The sequence below is a fragment of the Anoplolepis gracilipes genome, chromosome 11, assembly GCF_047496725.1.
Source record: "Anoplolepis gracilipes chromosome 11, ASM4749672v1, whole genome shotgun sequence".
Lineage (NCBI taxonomy): Eukaryota > Metazoa > Arthropoda > Insecta > Hymenoptera > Formicidae > Anoplolepis > Anoplolepis gracilipes.
In genome coordinates this window covers 4,513,804-4,541,681 of record NC_132980.1, presented here as the reverse complement: position 1 = coordinate 4,541,681, position 27,878 = coordinate 4,513,804, and the positions used below count along the sequence as shown (strand labels likewise).

At 30.6% G+C, this 27,878-nt stretch overlaps 1 protein-coding gene and 1 long non-coding RNA gene across 3 annotated transcripts in view; one reads left to right on the top strand and one right to left on the bottom strand.

Moving 5' to 3' along the window:
* The window catches only part of Sff (BRSK family serine/threonine-protein kinase sugar-free frosting), a 32,294-nt gene extending 6,091 nt beyond the window's left edge, over positions 1 to 26,203 (bottom strand). Inside the window, exons 1-12 of one of the 2 annotated variants that reach the window (XM_072902161.1) lie at positions 24,734 to 26,203; positions 16,617 to 16,797; positions 16,387 to 16,527; positions 16,107 to 16,257; positions 15,759 to 15,974; positions 15,434 to 15,633; positions 15,092 to 15,322; positions 12,877 to 13,181; positions 9,803 to 9,951; positions 9,279 to 9,431; positions 8,076 to 8,250; positions 654 to 865 (exon numbers count right to left, since the gene is read on the bottom strand). In XM_072902161.1, the coding sequence (XP_072758262.1) occupies positions 654 to 865; positions 8,076 to 8,250; positions 9,279 to 9,431; positions 9,803 to 9,951; positions 12,877 to 13,181; positions 15,092 to 15,322; positions 15,434 to 15,633; positions 15,759 to 15,974; positions 16,107 to 16,257; positions 16,387 to 16,527; positions 16,617 to 16,797; positions 24,734 to 24,833 (2,214 nt within the window). In that variant the 5' untranslated portion in view covers positions 24,834 to 26,203. Of the gene's footprint in view, positions 1 to 635; positions 866 to 8,075; positions 8,251 to 9,278; positions 9,432 to 9,802; positions 9,952 to 12,876; positions 13,182 to 15,091; positions 15,323 to 15,433; positions 15,634 to 15,758; positions 15,975 to 16,106; positions 16,258 to 16,386; positions 16,528 to 16,616; positions 16,798 to 24,733 lie in introns of both variants that reach the window. The other variant, XM_072902160.1, reaches the window with a different exon arrangement.
* LOC140671100 (uncharacterized) lies at positions 13,115 to 21,088 on the top strand. Its single transcript, XR_012047673.1, has 3 exons — positions 13,115 to 13,202; positions 20,551 to 20,671; positions 21,032 to 21,088. It is a non-coding gene; the product is annotated as an uncharacterized lncRNA (long non-coding RNA).
* Positions 26,204 to 27,878: the final 1,675 nt, after the last annotated feature.

Sequence of the window (27,878 nt, the reverse complement as noted above, 5' to 3'; positions counted from 1 at the left end):
CGATGCGATGAATAATTTCGCCGCAATTAATTATTGTAATCAGTCAATCAGCGCGGAGTTACAAAAAGAAGCCAGGGGCGAAGCGCGCGAAGTGAGAAACGAGAGCATGAGCACGGTAGCCGTCGCGCCGCAGCCTTTCTCACTTCGCGCGCTTCGCCCCTGGCTTTCTCTTGTAGCTCCGCGCTGATTGACTGATTACAATAATTAATTGCAGCGAAATTATTCAATTTTTATCATTATAACTTCTTACGAAAAATATTGCGAGAAATTGATTTATGAAAAAAAATTTGGATAATAGTTTCATTTAAAAAACTAAGTTGACTTTCACATAACCTTGGCATCTACACTCACATATCAATGGCATTATCTTATGTCTTCCTCGAAGTTGTAAAACTTTTGTAAGAAATTTTTCGATAGAAACTTCGGTTTTCGAGAAAAATGTAGTGAACTTTTTATCAGATACACTCTGTATATGGACTTCTTTCCCAGAACTTTATAAACAAAATAAGATCTTATGTTGCATTTCACAAAACGTGGCGTAATAAAATAATTTTAATTAACTTCTAATAATGATTTAGGAAAACGATGTTACTATTACGCTATCGATGATAAAAGTAATGGGGATGATGCGCTACCTTGTTAAAACAGACTACCTGTCTGGTAGCTGGATGAGGACTTAGAAAGAGTCGTTCGCTGGTATCGCTGCCGCAGCTGGAGCTCTCACTCATTTCCGTGGTAAATTTCCTGGAGGCTCTTGGACTAGGAGGTGCGGCTCTACTTTGTCCTCCCAAGCTTATGCCCACATTTCTCGAACACACTTGGGACTGGATATGCTCGCAGACTCGTCTGAATCTTCGGATGTTTCCTACGAATATTGATCAATTGCATTAACTTTTAATTTTTGCTAGTTTTTCTATCTCCTTCTTTAAAAAACTTAGAAAACTATGTACATTACATTATTTTTCTTTATAGTTATATATATATACATATATATATATATATATATATATATATATATATATATATATCGCAACGGCAGAAATGGTGTCCATCGGCAACTTCAGGATCACACGCATACACATGAAGTTAGTGCATATGTATACGTATGATTTCTGTTGTATGTGTGTAACGCTAAAGTTGTCGACGGACACCATTTCTGCCGGTACCCGTACGTTCATGATCTAGCCGCGCAAAGCGCGCGCTCACTTGTTGAGGATTTTTAATTAATAATTTAATCATTATTGCGAAAATCGCAAAATGGTAGAGGACTTTTCTATTCAATTTACCGCGTTCTACTTGCTCACGAGCGTTGATTCGTTAGTTACCGGACACTCTGTGTGTGTGTGCATGTGCATGTGCGTGTGCATGTGCGTGTGCATGTGCGTGTGCATGTGCGCGCGCGTGTGTGTGTATGGTATAGGGTGTCTCATTTTAATTCCTTCAGTCGAATATCTCAAAAACCAAGCCTGGGAGAGAAAAATGTTTCAGGCAAAAGTTGTACGGTTTCAAAGGGGCCATAAGATGGTACCATTGGTCTGACCTTAAAGAGTCATTTGAAGGTCACGTGAAGGTTACCTCAATTTTTTTAAATAGCACCCCCTATTTTTTGTTACATATTCTTGTAGCTGACTTCGAGAGCTTTCCAAAACACTATGATAAAATGTTTTTTCATTAAACACTTTTCGAGTTATAAGGCTTCAAAGTTGCAATATTTTGACATAAAATACAAGATATCTCGTAAAATATTCATTTCTTGATTATCTTATCCTTTTTCTAATACTTTTTTGCACAGAATAATGAGACGAATCAATTGGTGTAAAGAAAACACATAGTTATCTTTAAGAAAAAAAACTGAATTTGCAACTAGCAGTTATATTTTTACTTTAACATAATTATGTGTTTGAATTACGCCAATTGATTTGTCTCGTTATTCTGTTCATAAAAGTATTAGGTTAAGATAATCAAAAAAAGGAATATTTTACGATATATCTTGTATTTTATGTCAAAATATTGCAATTTTGAAGCCTTATAACTCGAAAAGTGTTTAATGAAAAAACATTTTATCATAGTGTTTTGGAAAGCTCTCAAGATAAGCTACAAGAATATGCAAAAATATATAGGGTGTTCCATTTAAGAAATTCAAAATGACCTTCACGTGATCTTCATGTGACTCTTCAAGGTCAAACTAATGGCTTCATCTTATGTCCCCCTAAAAACCATACAACTTTTGTCTGAAACATTTTTTCGAATTTTCCATATTTTTCGAGATATTTCGCTGGAGGAATTAAAATAGGACACCCTGTATATACATTTTTTTTCTATAAACATAAATTAATATATAAACATAAAATATTCTCAAATAAAATTAATGTGAAACGAATTGTTTAAAATACACATTCATACATACATACATATATGTACATATATGTACATATATATGTACACATATGTATATATATGTATGTGTGTATTTTAATTATTTAATTCATTTTAGTACATATATATGCGCACGCACACCGTGGATGCATAAACACAAAGTTAAACGATTAAATTTTGCTAATATGCTTCATGGATAAAGAAACAGAAAATGGTGTTATATGAACATTGATTCGAAAATGTTTATCACATTACATTAAAACAAAAAATATATTTATTTAATTTTTTATTTCAAAATATCATTCTCCGTTTCTAATAAGTGTTTGACATTGCTGGGAAACTAAACATACATATATTATATAATAAAATTAAGTTATATGTGTGTATAATATATGTGTATTAGGGCTGATGACCCAGGTATCTGTCCATTAGCTGAAATGCACTCGATAGTACTCGGGTACTTGAATATCTACTTGGATCATCTCATCTTGTAAGTAGAGAGACCATGCTACTCTACGTGTACCTGTATTATCTGAAGAATCCGAATTATTTTGCACTTATATTATTCGTTACTTTTATTGTTTAAATATAATTGACATCTTTATTTATATTTAATACAGAGTTAATAGTAACAGTATAATAATAACGCGCTAAACTATTATTTATTATACTGTAAATGTTAATTCTTTGTATTAAATATATATGAAGATATTAATTATTTGGATAATAAAAGTAGTGAATGATATATGTACGGGATAATTCAGATAATTCAAATAATATAGGTATACGAGGTGGACAATCTTGGATCTAATGGTATTCGGATAGCCAAATATTATCCATGTATTTCGGCTAATGTGCGAGTACTTGAGTATCTCACTACCCTATCAAAATCATTAGTTCTAGTGTGCATATACATGGTGTCTAATTAGAAATAAGACACCTAATTATCTCTATTTCTCTCTCTAACAATATAAAAAAATATTTCAAACATAGTAAATTTAAGTCTCGAAGGACGATATATAAAAAGCTCATCGATCACTTTGATTTTTACATATATTATATAGTTAATAGAGTCCTGAAGTACACTTTGAATCACTCGAACTCTTCTAATTTTTGAGATATGATATTTTAAAATACTAAATGCATTTTTATTCCTGAAATTAAACAATATTTGGATTTTGGGACTGAATTTTATTTATGTTCCTTTATTAGCTTTACTTGTTTGTACTTACATACGCTACTTCTTTTTTCTTTAGACTGTTATACACTATCAACAGATTTCAACTATTTTTTTGCCAGTTCTTAAACAACTTTCGATATGCGATTACACAAGTTTTGAATATAAATAGAAACTTGTATTTTATTGTTTTATTTCACTACAAAGTATACGCATAGTCTAAATTCCGCTCTTTCCCCAGCACGCTACTCCGTAAAAATTTCAATTTAACTCAAACTGATTTGTTTCTTAAATAAAAATTCGGTTTGGATTACGTTTGAATTTTTAAAAAGGGGAAGGGAAATGCAGGGAAAGGGAAGAAACCTATTTGCTCGCTCACGCAAATGCTCTACAGTAAAATAAAACAATAAAATATATTGTTTTCTGCAATAGTTAGGAGTTTATTTTTATCACCGTAAAATCGTCATTTTAGATAAAGCGTTGTAAACAATAACAGCATATGAAATTATACAATTATAATATTAAAAATACAACATTTTTTAACATAATATGTTAGAATTATTAAAACAAATAATTTAATTTAATTTAAACTATTTTATTTATATATATTGCATTTATATGTTATTTTTAAGTTTAAAAAGTAGAAAATTTTGAATTGATATATTGAAAAAAACTAAAAAATACATATAGGCCGGTATGCATAGTTCGTTCTTATATGTAAGATATCATTTTAAGTCATATTTGTAGTCAACTTAAGATTATGTTTCAACCAATCAGATGGTCGAATAGAATTTTAAAGCTTTATTTAAAACGATCTTAAATATAAGAACGGACTATGAATATCAGCCATCAAGTTTATACAAGACTAAAAATTGTACAGTAAATCCATTAAAGACCAATGCGTCATAGTTTTTATAAAATAAAAATCAGAATTCATTGAATCGTTGAAACTCTGAAAAGTAACTAACTTTTATAGTATAATATACTTCAAAATCATTTCAGATATAAAATGAAATTGAAGGCAATATTTTACAGAAAGCAAAAAGAGTTTCTACGTCTTTATTTTAATAAGTTAATTAATCTATAAAGGAGTTATGAACAAAATATGGAAGTTTATATGATTATAAAGTAGTGTATGCTTTGACTATATAAGTATTGACTACTAACGCAAACTTCAGGTCTGTTATCAACATTAAGCGTTTATAGCGTTATAAAATACCAACGAGAAAACAGCAAACTAAAATAAAAGTATATGTAGAAATGTTATAAAATATAAAAAATAAACGATAAAAAATATAATAAATATCATATATATCTAATAAATTTTCATAATTTAAAGTATCATTACTATTTTTACAATTAACATGACCTCATGATTTGAATCTCCTGGGCTCTTGGTATTTGATGGTGACGCTGAAAATCAATCAATGTTGAATACAAACCTCTCTCTTGCTCTAATGGAAAAAAAAATGGGAGTGCTAGCAGTCCATACTTGTATAGTCAATACATTTGTATGTGTTTGGATAATTTGGTAATCCAAGAGAGATGGACGGAAAAAACTTTGAAAAATTTTCAAAATAACACTACTTGAAGGTTATGGCAAGTTATGAACGTTATATCAACAGAAGCGCTAAAAATAATTTTTTGAAAGTAGAGTTCATGGAATACACATTAAAGTGAATTCAGTTATACCCAAAATATTGGATTATATAAAGCTAAAAGTTATTCGAATACACACACACACACACACACACACACACACACACACACACACACACATCTTTTCATTTAAAAACAGAATTCTAAAAGCATTTTAATAAGACATTATTTGAAACTTTTTAGATACAAATTAAATAGGATTGATACAAGCCAACTTATCATTGACCAAACGCGGATTTTTGTATTAAATATCTTTAGAGGGAATTTACACAAAGAAGAATACTAGAAAAAATAGAAAAAAATTTTTTGTAATTATTAGATGACTATGTGTCAAGCCGAGGGAAACCTGGCTATCTTGAAGTGTATAAATTCTTTTTGCTCAGAAATGTCAACAAAAAAAGAATTTATATCTATTAGTACAGTAAAATTATTATAAGGGTGTTTGCTAAACTACAGGATTATTCATGAGATATAATACTGCATTTGAAGACCTAATAAATTAACAAGGTGGAAGAAGAGGAGAGCGAATTTTGTATAATAAAATCATGTTTGAATGAATATTAGAAGTAAATTTCATTCCCATTCAAAATGTAAAATAGAAACGAAATAACAGACAGTTTAATTGATTGTAAAGCGCATATATATATATATATATATATATATATATATATATATATATATATATATATACAGAGTGTTCTCGGATTAAACAGCCAAAGCGGAAATATAAATTTAGAACCTTAAAATAAAAAAAAATATTTCTTCTGAAAGTATTCTCGCAAACGCTTTGTTCAAGAGATAGTGACTTCTTAAGTTACAGAACTATAGAAATGAATAATGTCGAAATAATGTAGGTTTAGTCTCTTTATTGCTTTACTATAAAAAAACCCTGGGTTTTAAAGTCCCCAGCTTCGCACCGAAGAGACTATTCCAACCTTTATTTATCTTTTCTTAATACATTTTTTATCTTAACTTATATCTTAATCCTAGTTTGTCTGGGTGGGTTCGAGTCTGCGTTCCGCCATACTGCTTGTCTCAGACAAGCTCGGACGACACAGCGTGCACGACCACCGTACAACTCTATTGCTTTACTATAATTTAATTATTAAATATTTTGTTCAAAATAATAGCTCGAAGACAAGCATTGCACCTATCGATGAGAAAACGAGTGGTTAACTGGCATTGTATGTCTGTAATTTCTTCGCACGTTTACACTATCCTCCGTTGTAATGATTAAAGATCATTAACAGGCACTTCATATATTTTTTGTTTGAGAGTATCTCATACAAAAAATATAATGGTGTTAAATCCGGTGAACGTGGAGACCAAGCTACAGGCCCAGCACGACCGATCTATTTTCCGGGAAAATGAATATTAAGCCATTGTCAAGGATCTCTACTATAGTGAGAAGGAGTTTTCTTTGCAAGAAAAACAAAAGCCTATCAATGACCTTCTATATATCTTCAAAACAAAAATAGAGACATTTCAACATTATTTATTCCTATAGTTCTTTAACTTAAGAAGTCAATTATCTCTTGAACGAAGCATTTGCGAGCATACTTTTATAGAAAATTTTTTTTTGTTTTGAGGTCCTAAATTCATATTTCAAGTTTAATGTTTAACCCGAGAACATCTTGTATATACATATAATTAAACAGGAAACGACTGTTCAGAAGTGATGTGTTGTAATAAACATCTGGACCATGAAGTAAGAGAGAAGGAGATCGAACTCGATAGCGTACAAGTAGAAAAAGTGGTCCCAAAAAGTGGCATCGAATTGAGAGAGAATCCGCTGTAAGGAATAGTTTCTCATGGATGGGCGCCATTTAAAACTGAAATCTTTACCCTAAAACAGTGTGCGCTGTCAGCTGTACACGTTACATCGCTGCACATTTTTGTTGCTTTTGCGATTATAAGACCAAATATACTGAGAGAGCATTAAAAAAAGTTTATTTTATGACGTGCATTGTGTTATATTCCGACAGCAGGAGATGGAAAATGCTTACGTCAGAAGTAATAAAACAGAAAAGTAAGTAATGGAAGTAAACAAGTAAATTTGATAAAGTAAAAGTGAATAATTTATAGCATTTTTTCAGTATAATGGAAGAAAACTCAAATAAATTAAAGCGCCGAGCGGGTAAGGTTAGTAATTGCAAATGGAGTCCATCCACGAGAAACTATTCCATACGGCGGATTCCCTCTCAATTCGGTGCCACTTTTTGGGATCACTTTTGTTTCACGGAGTTCGACCTCCTTCTCTCTTATTTCATGATCTTATCGACTCTGTTGTAATGCACATCTGGACTTAATCGACTAATAATTCGCTCAAACCCAAGAGTTCTGAGATCTCGAATTTGATCCTGATTTATTTGTTTAAATATTTGTTGTTTAAATATATAAAAGCCGTATTCTTCGAAAATATGTGTGTCTTTGTCTGTCATCTTCATAAGATGCACCATTATTTCTTTAAATAATTATTATAAATAAGATTCTGACAAGCTAAATTGATGAGCTAAATTAAATACGGTTTCTTCTCGTCGGCTACAAGAAGTTGAATTATTCATCAGAAGAAAGGCTATCAGAATCTATCTGTATATCGCAGTGACCTCGTAGACTATACATCTGCAGATAAGATGTAAGATTATTTGAGCCAAGGTAGCATCGATTTGGTTGCGCTTGGATGACTGCCAAATGTCGAACAGTAAAATATTTCTAACATTCTATCTACGTTTTTTTTGCGAAGGCTTTGTCTTTTAATAGATTAAACTTTTAGTTATTTATATATTTTTGTGTTATATTCAGTTTAAAGAATGACATTCCTAATTGGAAAAGAAGATTGCAAAAAACGCTATTGTGTACTTACCGCTCAATAATGTGAATGTGATAGCGAAGAGAGGCTCGTTTGGTTGTTTCGAGATCGCGCTAATGTCAACTTGAAATCGCACTTGTCTTTGGAACATGACAGGCGCGGTGCTACCCCTCTTGTATTCCACTCTGAACGACATCGGTGAACTCACACTGTGAGATAGTTCTGCTATCTGTAAGCACAAAAATTCTAAATTAAAATATTTTAAATTATTTAAAAATAATAAAAAAATATTGAAAATATTAATAAAATTAATTTAGCAGATATATTAATTTATATAATTAAATGAAATCAATATATTTATTTCGCAAAAACTTTTACAGTTAATGTCTATTTAAGAGAGTAATGCTGGACGATTATAAAAATGACTCTATTAGTGGACAAATAATAAATTATATACAGTGATATGTAATGTATGTAAAATATGTAACACATTTTTTTTCATCAACCAATTTTATATATCTAATAGTTACTATCTAAATACTCTATAATTTTATTTAAATACTATAATTTTATCTCTAATATAGTACTACATAAATATTATATAATTACTACGTAAATTATACACATTATGTAGTTATTATTGCATATATATAACAAATAATTAAATATACAGTAATATAATATTTTGAGAGATTGTACAATATAGAAAATTTGTTCTAATTCAGCAAAAATTCTAAGAAATACTTTTGTAAAATTTCAAAGATTTTAAGTTATAGTTTTTTCTTTATTTTTTAAATATTACAATTTTTAATAGAAATAAAATTTTTTTTTTTTAAATAATTTGCCAATTCTGTTCCGTTCGTATTGCAGATGTTTTAAACGTGAAAATTATTTATTCCTCTCAAATGAATAAGAATAGCTACTACTTTCTTATCTTCTTTATTTCTAAAAATTATTTTCTTTTTTAAATAGACAATAAGTGTTACTTGAACAATAAGCGTTACTTTGATTAAATTCTGATTAACTTAATCAATGGTTAATTTCTATAAAATAATACTTGCATTTTATTAATTCAAAATTATTGTTAATTGTTTAATATCTGTCATGTGGAGAGAAAAATTAGATCGATTAAAATCGATAAAAATATAATTTGAAATTTTGCTGTACGCAATTTTATACGTATATTAGAATTGAATTAATCATGATTAGAATAATCAGATTTTGATTGAAGTGATAATCTCGATATATTATACTTACCGACAAGAAAGCATGGATCAAATCGGCCTTGACACTGGCCAGTGGTTTTCCCTTAACCAGGACGGTAAAGGTCTCATCTTTTTCTGTAGTCATCAAACTACCGAACCATGATTTCTTTGTTAGTTCCGGAGAGGAATCTGGCGTGAGGTGTACCTATATGCAGTAGGAAGCTTACTTTGTGATTCCTCCTGAGATATATGAATAAAATTAATTTTATATTTTATATATACTCAGAATTTACATATTTCTAGTGCTCATTTAATTTTAATTCCGAGAAAAAATCTATAAATAACAGAATTGTTATGAATTATTTATTACACTGCACTCCAATTTTTTTAACTAATTTTCGACAGAGTTTTGCACGTGATGATATGAAAATACTTATCTATTTTTCAACTGAATTATTAAGATAATCTATAATTCAATGTTGTAAATAATCATATATTGTGATTAAGATACAACGATGTAGTACAAATTATAAAAAAAAGAAATTAGTTAGATTTTTATGATCTATTATCGCATACCTCCTCGGTACTAGTGAGCAATTTACGACGATGAAACCTGGGACTGCCTAGAAAAGAATTCTTGATCGTGGTCAATCTTGATCTCCAGTGATGAGCTCCAGAACCTGCTCCTGTGTGAGGCGATCCCGGCGGTGTAATACCAACCGCAACTGTAAAACAAGTTACGTTTTGAAAACATACATTCTTTATCTATATTACACTAAAATAATATATACGATAATTTTACATTTTCTAATTAATTGTCTAATTTATTGTTCTCAAACTTCTAGATACGATTGTTATTATACGATTATTAATTGAAAAAAAGGATAAAACAAAATGTTGCAATTTCGTTTAATTACAAAGCATCCTCCTCCTCCTCAGTCCGTCGTCTCTTGACAGAGGCGTGGTGATTTCTCTTTTTCATATACATGATTACGCACGTGGATAGTACACGTATATGTATGTGTATACATGTATATAGGACCTACAATTTTTAACGCCGGTTCCGAACGGCTAATTTTTGTAGAGAAGTGCTCATGGCAAGATTACTCTCGGTATTTACATATATATAAATCAGAATAACAACGTAGAATAAGACGCAATATTTAAGATTATACCGAGGTTTAAATATTGATAGACGATCCGAAAAAAATTATACGATAAATACAAAACTACTTAGCCTAATGATCTGACATACTTATTGTTAGTAATGATCTTGATAAATTATATTCACTTACACTTTGTGAATCGTTTTTATATATACAGGGTGTCCCGGAACACCCTTAACAACGTTCGTGAGCAAGTAGGGCACAGTAAACTGAGCAAAAAAGTCTTATACCATTTTGCGATTTTCGCAATAATTATTAAAATATTAATTAAAAACGCTTAGCGAACAATATTATACATATCTACAAGATGTCCGGTAATAATCGCCCCAAGGCGCAGATAGAGCAGATCAAACTGAACATAAAAGTCCTGTATCATTTTGCAATTAGCGCAATAATAAAAATTATTGAACTATTAATTAAAAACGTTAAGGGTATGCTGAGCGCTATATGTGGCGCGCGCTTGCTCTACCTGCTCACGAGCGTTGTTAAGGGTGTTCCGGGACACCCTGTATATAGAGACTGCAACGTAAGTTTTTGAAATGTACAAAGAAAAACTTAATACTTCGGCCTTTTGTACGAGTAACTGGAATGCTTTTTACTTGTGAATGTTGTAGAGTTCATGAAAATATTAGCGTTTTTCTTTTCTTTTCGTTAAAAAGATAAAAGTGTAATTTTTTCTTGATTTTTAAGTAACAATTACGCTTTAAAAATGAATAATAATTGGAAAAAACGATAGGATCATTTTAAAGTGCTAATTTTAAATTGCTTTTTAATGATTATTGTACGATTATTTTTTTACTAGTTGTAAACGTCCAAAGTTAATAGCTCGATATTGATTTAATAATGACAATATCTCGACAAACAAAATCATAAAATATTCGTTAAAAAAGGAAATCAAAGCTAAAACTTAGCTCTTTAACATCTAATTAATGAAATCGTGCTAAGATGTTTTTTTTAATTTGGTATTCTTGGACAAACTTTTGAAAAATTTGTTTAATCGACAAAAGTCGTTTTCTTACAATGTAATTTTGTAATAAGAATAGAAAAAATTGAAATTCATTTAAAGATTCTAAAATTAGAAATTTCAAGCTTTGAAACAATTTTTTATTGATCTTATTTCGATTATTTTTAAGGAAGTTGCAACTACTTGAAAATTGGCCTTTTTTATATGGAAGAAAGTGGCCTTTCAATTTTTTGCGTAGTGTATGTTTATATTTTTTTTTTGTTTACGTTTGCTCATTATTGTGTCACTACGTTTCAAAATTATGTTTAGTTTTCAAGTATTACTTTTTGTAGATTTGCTTGTCACTGTATTACTGTCATTTAATAAGATATGAGAAATTACATAGTGTTTTGTTTTTTAAAATTATTTTTCCTATTTTACTAAGTATTTATTAAAATTAAAAAAATGGACATTTAAATGAGCACGAAGAAAGGACATTGCTTCTTTCTCTGCATTTTTTCATTGAAAAAATTCTAACCTCATCTAAATCTAACTTTAATCTAAAATCAGAAATAAGTTTGAATTAAGTTAGTTCTTCATCTTTTTATAGATGGGTGTTCAGGAAGAGAACCTCTAAACTTTCTTGTTCACACGTTTACTTCACAATAAAGTAAAACTATATAAAATATATAATTTGAAACTTTCCAAAAGAAAGTTTAAATAAATGTTTAAAAATGATACTCCACTAAACTCAAGTTTTTTTTTATAACAATCAACAAAATTATTATAGAAAAGAAAATGTATAAAAGTTTTAAGAAGGAACAAATCTTTATTAAAAAGATATTAACAAAAAAAGTTTAATAAACAGAACTAAGCAGAATTGAACGCGTGGGTGGAAAGGCTCTTCTTTCCTTCTGTAGCACTGCCATTCCGTAGAAATTTTAACTTAATCCAACTCATCAGAGGGATAAAAAGTTTTAGAGAGGAAACAAGTCTTTTTTAAAAAATCATTAATAAAAAAATTTATCAATTGTAAATAGAATGTAACTTTTTTCACACCGTGTACATTTAATAGAGCGTACTCCTGGCAAATTTATTTATTTATGTATAGTAAATCAAATGTGTGGAGGTCTGCTCCTCCTCTTGCACCCCCATCTCGTAAAAATTATAACTTAACGCAACCCATATTCGAAGGATAAATCTTTAAGTAATAATTTTAATAATTTTTATTTTAAGTAATAATTCACTCTTCGAATATCAGTTGGATTAAAGTTTTTATCATGAGAAGGGGCCCACTCATTCGATTTACTATGCATAAAAATTAATAATTAACAGTAAAGAATATAAGGACACGGAACTAGTCGATATCATAAAAAAATTATGCAAATTAAGAATATAAGGATATAGAAATATTAACAATATAGATAATATTGACAAAGCTTATTAATATTATTGACAATGTTAGAATAAAAGAGAGAAAATATTTTTGCAAAATGAGGATAAACATAAGAAGACATAATTTGTAATACTATTAAACTCACCAGGTTGCATCTCGTTAAGTTCAATGCCAACACTAGTGAGCGCCGACGCTGACGCTGGCGTCGGTACGCTCTGACTCGTGGGACTGCCATTTCCGGCGGTAGTAGTAGTACTGCTGCCGATGGACAATCTATGTGGACTGCTGGTAACTGTTTGTCCCACGTGTGATATAGGTACTGCTCTGTGGGGACTCAGTAGGCCCGCAGGCGCGTGCAATGGTGAGCTACCCGGTGTTGACGTGTGCGAATGAGAGCTATGAGTGTGGCACCCACCTGTGCTCGGTGATCGACGTGCGTGGTGTCTCGTGCTGTAACAATTAGCAATTAACGTAATAAGAAATTATTTGAATTAAACTAGTAAAAAAGGAGGACGCTTTAATTAATGTTTCCATGGGTATTAATCAGACGAAATGAAAAAATCGAAACGTAATTCGATAGTTACATTTTATATGGAGCTCGAGCTTGCAAATATGATGCTAATCACTTACGCAGATCTAACAAAAAAAACTAACATAAAGGAAATATATACATATAATAAGAAATACGCGACATAGTTGACACTGTCATGCGATGGTGATGCCAATTTAAGGATGTTTAGTACCTATTTTTAAAAATATAGAAATTTAATAAAATTTGCACATATTGTTCTGATACATGTTCAGAAACTTATAAAAAAACCTGGAGTTGATTCACTGAAGCAATAAAAAATTATAAGGATTTTAATTTGCAATGAATTTACCCGTCGATATTATTATAAATATAATTATTTTGTGGATCTAATTATAAGTAAAAGTATTAATATAATTATAAATATAATTATTTATATAAATAAATATAAATATAATTATTTCTGTCCTTTTTAGCCCTTAAATTGATACGATTACAGATTTTCTATCTTATAAAAAAATTTGTGATCGTGTTGATTTAAGAAACAAAATAGATAGAAATAATAATAGGAATTTATTCAAAATTTGCAAAAGTATAGTTTAAATATAAAGGAAATATTTGATCACATAATTTTGGTCAAGTACTGACTAGTTCAAAAGATATTGAATATAATTTTCTCAATTTCGTGCTATTATCCGAGATGACATATTATTTATTGTGAAAACGTAGTAACATAGCATTCAGCTGAGCCTTCTTTTGACATTTTAAATAACCTATCTTTTTATCTGAAGAAGCCTCTATATACAAACGTGTAAGCGAGAAGCGACTAGGCCTCATATGTCAATTTGCAATTTGACCAACTTATGAAAAATTACCATGTTGCCACACTTCTTTCTTCTCGGAGAAATGACAAATTATTAAATTTATCAAAGAAGTAGTTAAAAATCTTCTATATTTTGTCATTATTCACTATTATACTTTTTATTCTGACATTTTAAATTACTCTGTACGAGTAAATTCTTTTATTTTTATAATTCAAATTTTGTGCTGTAATGTTGAAACCGAGATACCGTCAATGATAAAAGTTTCTCATTATAATTTAAGAAACACGAAAATTCTCCGAAAAAAAGTAATAGAAGTTCGAAAATACATTTCTACACTCTAGCTATGAATAAATAATAAGATTTTATGCAATCTTTATAATAATCATATATTAAGATGTATGAGAAAAGTATATATTCGTCAATTTCAACTACTTTTTGCTCCGATTGTAGGTGCTAAATATCCTTAAAGTGAACAATAGTTGCCTAACGTCATAAAACTCTTTGGAGTTTGTAGCGATCCATAGCGAATTTCTCTGTGACAGTCGACAATATATTGAACAAGATACTACCGTTGCTCTGGAGTGGTATATTACTGTGTTAAAAATGGCAAAAGGTATGAAGTCTGAATAGCTCACAATGAGGAGCAGTTTCTCGGAAAGTGAAAAACTCAGATTTGATCACTCGTATCTCGCACATTTTTTTCTAATCCAAAAATATTGTTTTCTAGCAATCATTTATTGGATTGAAAAATGTGTGAATCCCTTACATACGTCAGTGCTTCTGTCGCGAATGATTGCTACAAGTTTGGGTTTGTGTCACTTTCTGCTACATATTTCTGTTTATTACTTAAACGTATAAGTTTAAACACATAGGTTCTATCCGCAAAATGCAAAAGTTAATTACAGAATTCATTTTTCATTATAAAATTTCGGGCTAAAGAAGGATAAAGGTGATTTTTGTCACAATCGTCATTATCATTCTTTTTATTTAAATTCATGCAAGTTTACCTGGACTGTCTTCTGGGCGTTAAAGGTGATCCGTGACTGATTTGTCCAAGATTGAGCGCGGTACTTCCATTCACCCTACATGTATCTACCCGTTTTCTCGGCGGATCAGCCTCTAATTGTCCTGCGGATCCCCTCATGCCTCCCCTCATTACTTCGAGCTCGTCCTCGCACGCCGGTCTTCTTCGCTTCCTCTCCAGCAACAGGAAATATATCACCTTTTCCGTATTGTGGCTAAAGGAAACATTTTTTATTTGTAAAGTCATTTTTTATACTACATTTCAACAGAACTTATTGTTAGATTGAAATGGAATATGCCTCTCTACTAGAGTGGAATCATCTTACTTTGGACTGAGCAATTCCTGAATGAGTTTGTCGCGCTCTTTGAAGCAACCAAGACTCGCGATCGCTTGTAGCACGTCGGGATCGATCGCATCCACGGACGGAATTACGTGCGTTTGCACTACATCCATCATTGATAGCTCCAACTCCAGTTCACCCTTACCCGCTGCCGTTACCCAGATATGTCTGTTTATTTCTGCTAACTAAAAAAAATCATTATTTTCTTACAAAATATTTTAACATTTTTTTAGTAAATATATTTAACAGCTGTAATGTAAATATTTTTAAAAACTATTTGACAATTGGACAAAAGCATAAAGCATCTTACCGTCAGCCTTTTCTCAGGATCAACTTCTATCATACCCCTGAGTAAATTTTGACACTCAGGAGGCACGAAGTGCGGTATGAAAAACAGTCCACGCTTAACTTTCTCTAACAGTTTTCTTAGATTGTCATCGTCGAAAGGTAAAGCGCCTACCAAAAGCGCGTAAAGTATTACCCCACAAGACCAGACATCTGCTTTCCTGCCATCATATTTTTCACCCTGTGAAAAAAAGAGTAGCAAATGGTTTTTATATACATCGAGCTCAAGTACGTTTAACTATTACTCGTTTATCATTCTTATAATTTGATACTGATTAATTAGTATCAAGAAAATTATAATAGAAACTCTTACTCTAATGACTTCGGGACAAGCGTAATGAGGTGAGCCACAACTGGTTTCCAGCATAGAGCCTGCGGGTTGTAAGGATGCCATTCCAAAATCTGCTATCTTAATATTATTTTTTTCATCCAGTAATAAGTTTTCGGGTTTCAAGTCTCTATGACTGTAAAAATGATGAAAAAAATAAAACTCGTACATCATAGATATTGTGAAGAAAAAAAAAATGATTATGTATATTATAATAAACATAAAAAAGAAGATTATGTAATAAGTAACGGTATACGTGACTCACCATATACTATGACTATGGCAAAAGTCTAATGCGGAAATTATTTGTCGAAAAAATCTCCTCGCTTCCTTTGGAGTCAGTCTACCCTTCTTAACCAAATAATCGAACAGCTCTCCGCCCGAAACGTGTTCCAGAACAAGATATCTTAAAGGAATGTTCAAAATATGATATTTTTGCATCATTTGCAACCGTTTCTTTTTCATTTATAAAAGTATTTTTATTCAATAACTTACAGATATTTCTTGTTTTCATACACATCCGAGAGGCCGAGCACATGTGGATGGTCGATCAGTTTCATGATTGCGATTTCGCGCTCCACTTTCATCAGCACAGACTCCGAAAGCTTTTCACGATTGATAATCTTGATTGCCACCTTTTTGCCCAACACACAGTGTACGCCGAGCTTTACTAATCCTAAAATAAAAAGACAGAATTCTCTATCTTATTATATTAGGAAAAATCGGGAAAGAAAGCGAAGAAAGAAAAGATTCCGTATATTATTGGTTTATAAATATTTGATAACTCTAATTATATTTTTTTGTCCTATTCTTACTTTAAAATAATACAGTGTTCTCCAATTTTGTAATAATAATGAGTTGAAAATATATTATTAAGAAAAATATAATATTTAAGTCTTAGTTTTTATACATATGTATGTATACTTGAGTGGTTTCAAATTCCTTCCTTATTATTATTAAATTACGAGAGAACTTGGTACGGGCTGCGTTGAAGCGGATTTTTACTAGACTTTTATTAGAGAAAATTTTTTCATTTATCAAATAATCATAATAATTTTATTAATTATTGTCATAAATGTTTTAGAATATATTAATTTAAATTAATTAATTAAATATAAATATAGTGAGAAAAATTAATTGAATATAAATATTAATTAAATCTAAATATATAGTGATTTGTTATTATTTGTCTTATATATTATCCTAGCAATCTTCCTAATTACATACTATTATATTATCATGACACGATTATATTCGCAGTAAATATGAATGCTCAATATAATAGCTCAATATAATATTGCTTTTATAGTCGAGCGCGAGTTAATTTGCGTATAACACGCAATATTTGTTACAGTTATAAGAAATTTTTTATTTACTATATTTTTACCAATTCTGCAAAAATAAAAAATACTACATTTTTTGCAGCTATATTTATTATCACAGAAGTATGTTACACAAATCGGAATATTAATAAATAGATAACAGATTAAATTTGAACAGATAACGAGTTTTTTATAACAATAAAAAATATAATTAACGAAATACACAGTCAATGTAAAGACTAAGAATTATGAAGTAAAATTGGCTTAAATCGTAGTCTGAAATCTATAATAAGCCGCGCAATACAGTGTCTTTATCCACTTAAATGATAGACAATGACGGTTGTATAACGGGTGATCGTTTAAGTAGATATGCGAAGAGAAAAAGGAAGGCAGAAAAACTGTTCATTGTATAAGTCGATAATAAAGAGCAATTAAGCATCATCTCGTAATGAAGTCGCATCTAATTGGTGGTATATAAAGAGTTTAATCCTAGATAAAGAATTGTATAGCTTTACATAGCGATTATGTGAAAACTGTTAGCAATCTTACGGGCACTCGATTATCACGAAGTGATCAACGTTTTTTGATTACTCGAGCGAAACATAATTTTTTTCACGTGCGCGTCGGGGCTTCCCTATATCTATCGCATGCACTTATTTACATAGTATCTAAAAATATATTACATTTCTGTGACGTTATATCGCAAAGTTATAAATAGCTCGAAACACTTTTTATGATCGATGATCATCTTTTAGCCAACCTCAATAGAATCACATGAAATAAAGTCCGATGTTAAGTCGCGATGATTGACGACATGACAATCCCTGTAAAGGTATTAAACCGACGCAACGTTTCCCGTCAAATCTGATGGCTATTGCATTAGCAACACCATTGAAAGTTAAAATGCATTTCCCCCTTCATCCACGATTTAACGTCGTCAATAATAGTATATGCATTCGTAGAAAGAAATTTCTGGAGATTTTTGTACACGCATCCTGCATTGCATTTAGACTACATACTTGCCAAAGTTAAATATAATTATATGCTTAGCTAATATGTATATTAGTAAATTATATATTGGTTTTTTTTAGATAATATATTAATTAATTTCTGATAGAAAAATTAGGGAAATTTTTCCAGTATTTTGAATTCTTCACTAATTTTGAATTTAATAATTTGGCCTCTGTTTTGAATGCAAAAAGAACAATAATAACAAAAAACTCTACGAGATGCGATCCAACATTTTCATACAATACAAATCCCTTTATATCACTTTAATATTATTATTACTATTATGTAATTTACATATTACATTATATATTATACAGAGTGTCCCATTTTAATTCCTCCAGTAAAATATCTCGAAAAATATGGAAAATTCGAAAAAATGTTTCAGACAAAAGTTGTATGGTTTTTAGGGGGACATAAGATGAAGCCATTAGTTTGACCTTGAAGAGTCACATGAAGATCACGTAAAGGTCATTTTGAATTTCTTAAATGGAACACCCTATATATTTTTGCATATTCTTGTAGCTTATCTTGAGAGCTTTCCAAAACACTATGATAAAATGTGTTTTCATTAAACACTTTTCGAGTTATAAGGCTTCAAAATTGCTATATTTTGACATAAAATACAAGATATATCGTAAAATAATCCTTTTTTGATTATCTTAACCTAATACTTTTATGAACAGAATAACGAGACAAATCAATTGGCGTAATTAAAACACACAATTATGTTAAAGTAAAAATATAATTGCTAGTTGCAAATTCAGATTTTTTTCTTAAAGATAACTATGTGTTTTCTTTACACCAATTGATTCGTCTCATTATTCTGTGCATAAAAGTATTAGAAAAAGGATAAGATAATCAAGAAATGAATATTTTACGAGATATCTTGTATTTTATGTCAAAATATTGCAACTTTGAAGCCTTATAACTCGAAAAGTGTTTAATGAAAAAACATTTTATCATAGTGTTTTGGAAAGCTCTCGAAGTCAGCTACAAGAATACGTAACAAAAAATAGGGGGTGCTATTTAAAAAAATTGAGGTAACCTTTACGTGACCTTCAAATGACTCTTCAAGGTCAGACCAATAATACCATCTTATGGCCCCCTCGAAACCATACAACTTGCCTGAAATATTTTTCTCTTCCAGGCTTGGTTTTCGAGATATTCGACTAAAGGAATTAAAATGGGACACCCTGTATATTATACAGGGCGTCTCCAATTTAAATGACAAAACTTTGGGAGCGTGTAGGGGACCGAGAAACTAAGACAAAAAGTCCTTTAGAGATTTGCTCGTTTTTGCTCCATTTTGGAGAAAATCGCAAAAAAAGAAACAAAATAAGTTTTCGTTTGTTTACTTATTTATTTACATTTTATTCATGTTATTATCTACTTAATGCAGATATTGTTCAAAATGCTGCTCTCTTGAAGCAATGCAAGCATTACATCTAGTACTGACTGCATTAATTGCAGCTAGACATTGTTCTAGTACAACTAACTAAAGGCTGATTAAGGACTCGTAGGAGAAAGCAATAATGTAAACAAACAAAAGAATGTAAAGGATAACATTAAGTGTTTACATATGTACGGAACCTTGAAGCAGAAAGTTTATTCGGTGCAAATCAACTGAAGAAAACAATTGATAATGAGAAATTCAATTTTTGTGATATTTTTCTAAAATGCTCCCAAAGTTTTGTCATTTAAATTGGGAACACCCTGTATATTATATATTATATATTATATACTATATATATATATATATATATATATATATAGTATATAATATATAATAATATTATATAATATATATATATATATATATATATATATATATATATATATATATTATATAATATTATTTCATTTTTGGAAATTAAAATTAATTATTAGTTTTTTACAAAATATTTAAGAATTAAAATCGTAATGCTGATTTAAGGAGTCATGCTTAGTTAGAAATTTTGAAAAAATCGATTTTTAGGTTTTGACATTTTCTATAAATATAACTTCTGGAGAATATTCCTTGCAAGTTTCAAGTTAAGTCGAATAAAATTGACGGAGTTACAAGTATTCAAAGTATGCTCCGCACTCGATCGTTATAGGAGCAAGTATAGTGCAGCAACTGCACGCAGGGAAAAATGCTTCGTCGGCAGCATCAAATTGATGTTTTAGAGGCTACAACTTCTTCCAAAAATTTATTATACGAAGCTAAAATGACTTCACGTAAGTTAAAGAATGAATATTTTATTTAAACCTGTTTTGAAACTTTAAACATGTTTTTCTCAAAACCGCATTTTTAAAATCGGTGATTAAGATAGCTCAAAAACTACTGTATCAATTTATTTCAAATTTTACAGGTTTATTTTAAATATAAAAAACTAGTCCTTGAACAAAGAATTTTTTTTTTCGATGTATAGTTTTTTTTTTAATTGACGAAAAACGAGCGATTTTTCTACCAAAAATCGAAAGTTCAATTTTAGACGTCCGCCATTTTGTCCCAATTTCAATATTTCGAAAAACTGTTTGTTCAAGGAATAGATAATTTAATACATTAAATAAATCTTTGCGAATTTTTTATTTCAGATGATCCAGATCTGAGCAGCAGTGGTCACCGTAAAACAAGTTTATCAAAAAGACCTCCGAAAGAATTGTTATATCTTTTTTATTTATTATTTTTTAATAAAGAAATTATGTGAAATTTGTAAAAACATATTCTTTTCAAATATAAAAACATTTTTTAAATATATTATTGCTTTTTTATTTGACAACTTTCGATTTTTTAGAACTCTAACATCTGAAGAAGACCCAAACCAAGGGTCGAAACGTCATGTAACATTTCATAAGAATTAAATAAATATCCTTTGCCAGTCAGGTCGATGCTAAGATTATTACACTGTGTTTTAAAAACCTAACCACTGGCGACTTGTAATATTTCTATTTCTTTTTTTTTTAAGTTTTTGAGAAAAAAAATTCCCAAATATCACGTTTTCTTCGGCTTTCTGACTGAGCATGACCCCTTAATTCCTGCTTTTGATTTTCTTAACTTCCCGTAATCAATTTGCCAAACTTGCATTTATTAAATTTACTATTGGGACTTTCTATATCTTTAGTATCTTCGTTTTCGCGAAAACGTAATGAGAAGTTTAAAAAACGGTTATATATTTCTTTCCAACTTTTCACGAAGACCTAATCACGCTGGTTATAATTCAAACTGTGCCGTGCAAGCACGAGCCGCAATTTCATTACCCGTTTGCGCGTGGGTCACAGAATTCAAAGCGTGAAGAGGAATTCATTCGTATGATTAACGCACGTATTGTCACGTGCCGGAGCATGCACCCCTTTCAAGGTGCATACGGGATCGATATAGTCTGCCGGAGGAAATGACCACTAGACTCATTCGCTAAAAACCGAACCCGTCAATTCATTAACAAGTTTTTTTTGCGAAATTACATGTTGATCGAAAAAAGAATCATAATTCGTATTTCTTAATAAACTTTAAAAGTTATTTCGACAAAAAATTAAATACAAATTCAAAATAAAAAAACATTCGGTTGAAACCGAAATATTCTATATACCTCATTTCACACATGCTGCCAATTTATTCTAGCATTCATATGCACTTGCAAATCGATTTTCTTCTCTCTTTGATACGTTCATTGTCGTGGACATTATTACCTTCTACGCCCTTCGTCGGTGCGCTTAATTAAAAAAACGCTTATTAATTGCTTCATAAAGATTTACAATTATTATAGGAATTTTTTCATACAGTGGATGTAATATAAAACGAGAATTTTAGCTTTAAGCTGTAGTCACATTTATTACTAGAGTACTAATTTATGCGTCATAAAATGTATTTCTTCAGAAAAATATTTGATATTTGATATTTAAAAATTAAAATATCAAATATTCTTGTGTCAATTCTTTTAGCTTTTTATTTATCAAGTGAATAAGTGGCGTTTTTATCAGATTTTTTTAGAATAATTTTAGTAATTTTAGTAGTATTTTAAACCATAAAATTCCGCTTTGTCGTCTTTTTCCTCTGTTGTAACCTTATAATTGAAAACAAAATTTTAGACTTATACATAGCTAAAATACTTTGAAAATATGTATATGTATGATGCAATGATTTTGTTATGTGTATTATGCGAGGTTCTTAAAATATTTCGATAAAAATTTTTCCTTTTTATTATCTAGTTCCTTTCAATTGACTCAGGCAAATTTTAAAAAATAGGACAATCTCTTCCTGCCGATTTACAATATTCTGTGACAATATAAATGAATATATACATATTCTTTTTGTATACATATTAATATATTACTGCATGTTCCTGTATATGTATAATTAAGTTCAAACATTTCTAGCTCTCTATCTGCCTATAACCGCTATATAACATAATTAGTATGTCATCAGTATTGATCGTATAATAGCATCGAATACCTTCGAGGTGAGAGCAAATTAGTGCGGCGTTAACATCTCCACAAATATTCTTGATATATCTACAGTTTCTTGTAGAACGCATTGTCTTCTCTTATTTTTTATGATTCATATTATGAAAAATTCTTTAGTCAGCATTTAATTATCTATTCTCCTGATTTGTTCTTATATTTTTATTAATTTTTTAAAAAGTGACTATACATATTTTATAACTTACCTAGAAGTTATGTATATATAATGTATATTTATTTTGGATAAATTTATGCATGTGCAATAACGGTGAAAGATAAGGCCTAAGTTACCTTTGGGCGAAATGACAATAAATCAATAGACGAGAAGTTAATGAAATGATCAAATATCCGTATCGCATTGTCTCAAACAAATGCATTTGAAAACACTATCAAAGTTGGTATTTTCATGCCCGATAGCGAATTGACCACGATTCAATCTTACATGCCGAAAATTCGTGTTAATTTTATTATATAATTAAAAAAAAAACATATACACAAGAACAAAACTAAGTCATTCCTCATAATTTTTTGATTAAATGTTTGATTCTAGTTTTCAAATTGCTCTATTATGCCACAATTTTGAGAAATTTACAATTGATATCTTAATGCAGTTTGATATATTATAACTATGACTAATAGGTCGTGCTGGAAATATTTTATTACAATCAAACATATATTCGAATTTTTAGCCCGTAAAAGAAATTTATTCGACTAGAATATATATATCACGTAGTTTTATATTTAAGGATTTTATAAGGTCGTTAAATAAAAATTCGATATCAAAATTGACAAATTTAAAGTAACAGAATTAATATGTGGATGTTAAAATTTAAAAATATTTTTTCAAAAATATGTACATATATATAAAAAATATGTATATGCAAAAATTTATATACAAATATACAAATTGAATCTATTAATTTTGACATTGCATTCAGCGATTCAAAAAACCTTTAATCGAATAAACATAATTGAAAACGATTTAATAGATCTTTAATGATCGAATAATTCACAACAGATTCTATATTTAATTAGAGTTAATAAATTATTGTTTACTATAATTAACACCAATTTTTTTAAAGAGTGAAAGTCTTATCACACATACACTATAACTGTATATGATAAAATACATTGAAATAGCCATTTCTTCAAATTTTAACTGCCAACTTTATTCTTCTCAAAAATGTGACGTGATAGAGCAATTTGGAAAAATTACAGGAAGGCAATTAGTTTTGTTTCTATTATTATTATTATTATTATTATTATTATTATTATATCAAAATTTGCAAACTTTTTTAGATATTTAAAAGATATTTGGAAAATATCTTTTTCAGAAATATAAATAAGAAATATTGTATGAAATAATCTACATGAGATAGAGAGCTGCATGTGTTCTATATCGCATTGCATAAGCAGCGTCCTTGAAGTCGCGCGAAAAAGTTTTATAGTAAATTTTATATCGATCAATGTATTCATACAGACTCCAACCAGTATTAGTAGCAAAGAATCGCAATATTGTCATTTCGAACATTTGTTTCATATATAGATATAAAGTTTCCACCACAGATATTATTTCCCTTAATGAGAAACGTATGTCTTATCCTCTTGAATGCACGGAATTTGCTTAAACGTTCTGAACAGATTTAATTAAATCTACATTTCTGTGACTATTTGTTTTCATGATTTGCTATCGCCAATCGCGATAACAATCATGATAAAGATTTTGTGTCATAAAGAGAATGAGAGAAAGAAAGAAAGAAGGAGGAAAAGGAAGAAAGAGAGAGAGAGAGAGAGAGAGAGAGAGAGGGAGGGGGGGAGAGAGAAAGATCTACCACCCACCAGTCTGGCCTTTCCCCAAGGTCTTTTCCAGCCGATAAGGGCCGACGTACTGATGAGTCTCCTGGGTGTTGGACCCAATGGGGCTCTCTTTGCCCTGCATCGCTGCTGAGCCTCCGCCTTCCTCTTGGTCCGCCAGGTTGAACGGTTGTTTTGCACAAGCCACTGAGGTCGAACCACACGATCCTTCTTCCTCTTGTGCTCTCCACGTTTGTCGTTATCACTTGCTCACTAGATTGTCTGTCAGTCTACTGTGTTCTACCACGATTTTACACAGCATTGTGCACTTGGTTAGACTAATTTTAAGGTTATACTTGCGATAAAACAAAAGACATGCTTTAAAAGCAGCTGAATAAATTAATTGTCTTTGACTTAAATTCTTTTTAGTTTTCGGACACAAATATCCGGAAACAAACAATACGATATACTTTAAATGTTAATTTATCGACAATATTTCATCCTTTCCCGAATATCATGTACATTCTAACTCAAACATAAATTATTTGCGAATGTTATCATTGCTTTCCACTCTAATTAATCGAGAACAATCATAAATCACGTGTCACGTACATCCATCGTTATTGCTAGCCTAAATTCTCTTCCCTCAGAAGACAATATTCACTGGACGTTCGGCGATGAGAGAGACCGCCAAATACTTTCAGGCAGAAACATCATATCTAAATACACTCACGCTAACATTATCACTGTCGTGAATGGTCTTTTATCTTCGGTGGATGTTTCTTGCGAATTCTTTTCATGTTGTCTCCTTAGCCTTGCATCAACAAGATTGCTGATAATAGCTAATCCGCACATTTGAATTGGCGAGGTATCAAGCGAACAATAGGAATATTGAGATTTTTAGATAATTACGAAAGTACCCGCTCTTGCATCAGTCATTCGTGGCCCGCCAGGTTTCCACGAAAATGGAGTTGGGCGCCATTATGATTTGAGGAAAGACACCACAGCACCCTGCCTTGTTAGGCTGTGAGCCCCAATAAAATCGGCCGTTTTTAGTCGTTCACGATTTCGCAGCTCCTCCACTTGACGGTAACTCTCCTCGTTCATTCCCCGACTTTAAAATCCATAGCCAAGTCAACTCCCATTGACAATATCCACTTTGTTCGGCACTCTTAGATTAATAAAACAATTTAACGTTTTCCTTAAGATTTCCTAGACACGTTTGGATCGAGCTGGAGCGTACGCACGGACACCCTCCTTTGCTTGAGTCATTCTATTCTGCACGCATTCACGCATCGATGTTGCTATAATCTAGCGATGAGCGGCGTGATTGTGCTCGCAATCGAAGCCCTTTATTACGATGAGAAACCAACCCTCAAGAATCCCTGTCTTCACATTTTATCTAGATTATATATTTTTTTGCTCTTTTCATCGAACTGTATTACCATTTTTAGCGATGAAATTTAGCCCCGTCTTACAGAACTAACGACGACTACCACGGCGCTCCCAGTTCGATTACGTGCCGGGTACACAGAGGGGGGTAAGTAGTGCGCGCGCACCCCCACGCCCGCTAACGAAAAGACTCCTTCCGCCCTCTGCGCGCATAGAGAACCATCACCCACCAACAACAACGACAGAGAGGGTGTCAAATCAGGCTTTGGAAAACGTGGCGAGCAAAACAGCCGCGTGTCTATCTTCGGGGTAGCAAAGTGTGCGATACGCGAGGGTAGCGTCGCTGTCACTGTCGATACAAAGACAATTGCCGATGGTTCGTGTCCGGGCTTTATCGTGCTTGAGTAGGTTCTTCATCATGCGAAGGTGTTCATAGCTTGTTTTTCTTTCTTGCCGTTAATTTCATTTTATTTAGAAGATATATGTATACAGTCCGATATCTTTAGCCTCCTATTAAAAGATGATTGTATTTCGGGCAAGCTGTCAAAATTGTTATATTCTGTGCATAATGTGTATATAATATAGCGTGTATACTGTAATTTTGAATTTATATATTCATTTTTTTGTGATAAATTATTCCAAAGAAGAATACATATATATAAAAAAAAAATCATCTTTAAATAAGTCAGAAAATTTTTGATGATTAAAATGATATTCGGTAGTTTTGGTACACGATGCGTATGTGTGTATATGATATATATATATATTATATCAACAATTGTAGCACGCTTAGTTGAGTCTAATAAGATGATACTTGAAATTGCGCCAAACATTTCACATCTTTTCACTTGTCGGTTACAAAGAGTAATATTACCTTACTTACGGCGATGTTAAAGTTACATTGTCATCTCACGAAGAGAAGAGCTGTTTCCGTTTCGAATGTGAGTCTCTCTTGCTGGCAGCAGAAATCTTCTATCAATGATATGACTCACGTGACTGTCAGCATTTTAATTGACTGTCAGAGAAATAAGAAATTCGATTTAGACATAAATCTAAATTTTTTTTTGCAACTGTGATAAGAGAAGTATATTATTCAGTTTATAAAAAAGTAATATTAAATTACTATAAGTATTTCTAAATATTACTATATAATAATGTTATTTAATGTAATGTATAAAAAAATTAATTGCATTAATTGTCGACAAAGATAAATATAAAATACTATTTACCTTACATTAACTGAACGATACATTGCTCAAAGGTCTAGTCTCTAAGGATTAGTTTGAACAATATCATGTAACATTATATTAGATATGCAAGACTATTGAAATTTGTTTAATATAATTGTTAAAACACACATGTTAAAAAATGTTTGAGATAAGATATTTGAAATAAATAATGACATTTTTATAATTAAATCAAAAGTTTGCGCTAAAGCTTCCATTGTTGGACATATACTTATTATTCGTAGTAGACAGGATAAATCAAACAGTACGGTCGTTACTATACATATATGATATATGTTGATTGAATAATTTACTGACTTAAATATTTACGAAAGAGTTTTATCTTATAACTTTCCCTTATATTTAATATATAATAACAATAAGTAATTACTCTCTCTTTCTCTCTCTCTCTTAAAGCTATTAAATAATTAATTAAACCTACAGATAAATGATGAACATGACGCACTTGATTCAGAATGTCTGACATTTAAAAGGGCAATACAGGAAGAGAAGAGAGTAGCTATAAAAAGAAAAAGTCTAAATTAATTGCCACTGAATATGAATATGAACAT